This window comes from Rhagoletis zephyria, unplaced genomic scaffold (genome assembly GCF_001687245.7).
Source record: "Rhagoletis zephyria isolate East Lansing unplaced genomic scaffold, Rhagoletis_zephyria_1.1 Rzeph_scaffold_25986, whole genome shotgun sequence".
Classification (NCBI taxonomy): domain Eukaryota; kingdom Metazoa; phylum Arthropoda; class Insecta; order Diptera; family Tephritidae; genus Rhagoletis; species Rhagoletis zephyria.
In genome coordinates this window covers 1-1,535 of record NW_016183044.1, presented here as the reverse complement: position 1 = coordinate 1,535, position 1,535 = coordinate 1, and the positions used below count along the sequence as shown (strand labels likewise).

Sequence of the window (1,535 nt, the reverse complement as noted above, 5' to 3'; positions counted from 1 at the left end):
AAGATTATCCAATCAAATGTCAACCAGCTGTTCAATATGAGCGCACTTTACGTTATCTGAGTTTAAATTGGCACTGGAAAACTGGCCTTAAGTGGTTAAACCACTGCCTTTGTGCGCCTGAGTGTCCCGATTCAAATCCATGTGAACTTAAAAATAGGAATAGGAAATGCGACTATAACTTCTACCATGGCCTCAAGCTCCACACAAGTATTGAATAAAACAGTTATCAGGCTACAAATAAAAAAAGTAAACATTTAATTTTACTGCTGGAAATAGTAATAGAAAGAGTTTTATTGAATTAATTAATATTTATCTCATTTAAGATTCATTAGAAAAAAGTATATATCCTCCTTGCGTGTTAAAATACTTCGCCCTCAGGTATGAAATCCAATAACCCGCGAGTCTCTAGCCATGGAAGCAGTTGTGTCATGTGGTCAATGTAGCGCTGACTACGGTACATCTTCCTTCGCATGTCCGCATTCTTGTCATCCAGCCAAACATCTACGTTGATGTCCTCGCTTTGGTCTGATAGTATGATAGGCAACAAATCGCTGACAATACTATAAGCTGAAGTAAAAGTAAATTCATGAAATCTTTGTCAATAATTCCACGGGACCTTCTTTCAGTAAAATTGTTCTTTATGTTTGCCGGTACCGGTACCGGTACGTGACACCCGCATGGATCGAGTTCAAAATAAAGTCAAATTTCGTTTTTCAACAGGTATTACTTTTTTACCGCCGATTTTGAAAAAAACGGGACAGGTAAAAAATTATCCCTCCTAAAAACGGAATTTAGTCTTCATTTGACCTTGATGTAGACGTGCTGGGCTCACGTTGGCACCGGGATCGTATTCAGGGATTCGGAAGATACAGATATCAACTAGACTGAGAGAAGGTTCTATTTTATTGATTAACTTATATTTTTTCCGAGTTTAATGGAATAAAATATTCCCTAATCTGATATAAAATTTAGAATTCTTACGAAATAACAGCGGAAATGTTAAAAGAGTTAGGGTAGAGATATTTTCCTATATCTAGTAATCTACTATTTGAACTAATATATTATATGAGAAGTGACCAGATAATTATTAAAACACAACCGTTAATTGCACTCCAGTAGGGACTACACATTTTCAAAACCAAAGCGAGCGAAGAATTAAAATAATTTACTTAAGCCAAGTATAAATATTATTTCAACGTAGATACTTCCGCAAATTTTGGTCGTCAAGACTACCTATTTAATATTAAATAACAAAACACAGTATCTACCCCAATTTCCGTGCCTGTAGAGGGCTACGTGGATATCCCTGAGTGTCGGTATTTTCTCCCCATATTTCAGCAATTTCAAGCACTTCACCAGTTCCCCATGGTAGAATGAAACGAAATATTCGAAAAGACTAACTTTAACATCCACAGTAGTTGATGATAGCAGAAGATAATACAAGTCCACAGCAGGTGAACCATATAAATTCAACTGGTAGTCGAGAAGATATGTATCTTTTATCGCTGCGCTGTCATCGTATCGAAACATAACAT

The 1,535-nt window shown here is 36.2% G+C and overlaps 1 protein-coding gene across 1 annotated transcript; it reads right to left on the bottom strand.

The window, feature by feature from the left end:
* Nucleotides 1–253: 253 nt before the first annotated feature.
* On the bottom strand, nt 254–1,530 carry LOC108382261 (uncharacterized). The gene is made up of 2 exons (XM_017638645.1): nt 1,269–1,530; nt 254–567 (listed from the first exon to the last, which is right to left on the bottom strand). The coding sequence occupies exons 1-2, from the start codon at nt 1,528–1,530 to the stop codon at nt 359–361; spliced, it is 471 nt and encodes a 156-aa protein (XP_017494134.1). The 3' UTR covers nt 254–358.
* Nucleotides 1,531–1,535: the final 5 nt, after the last annotated feature.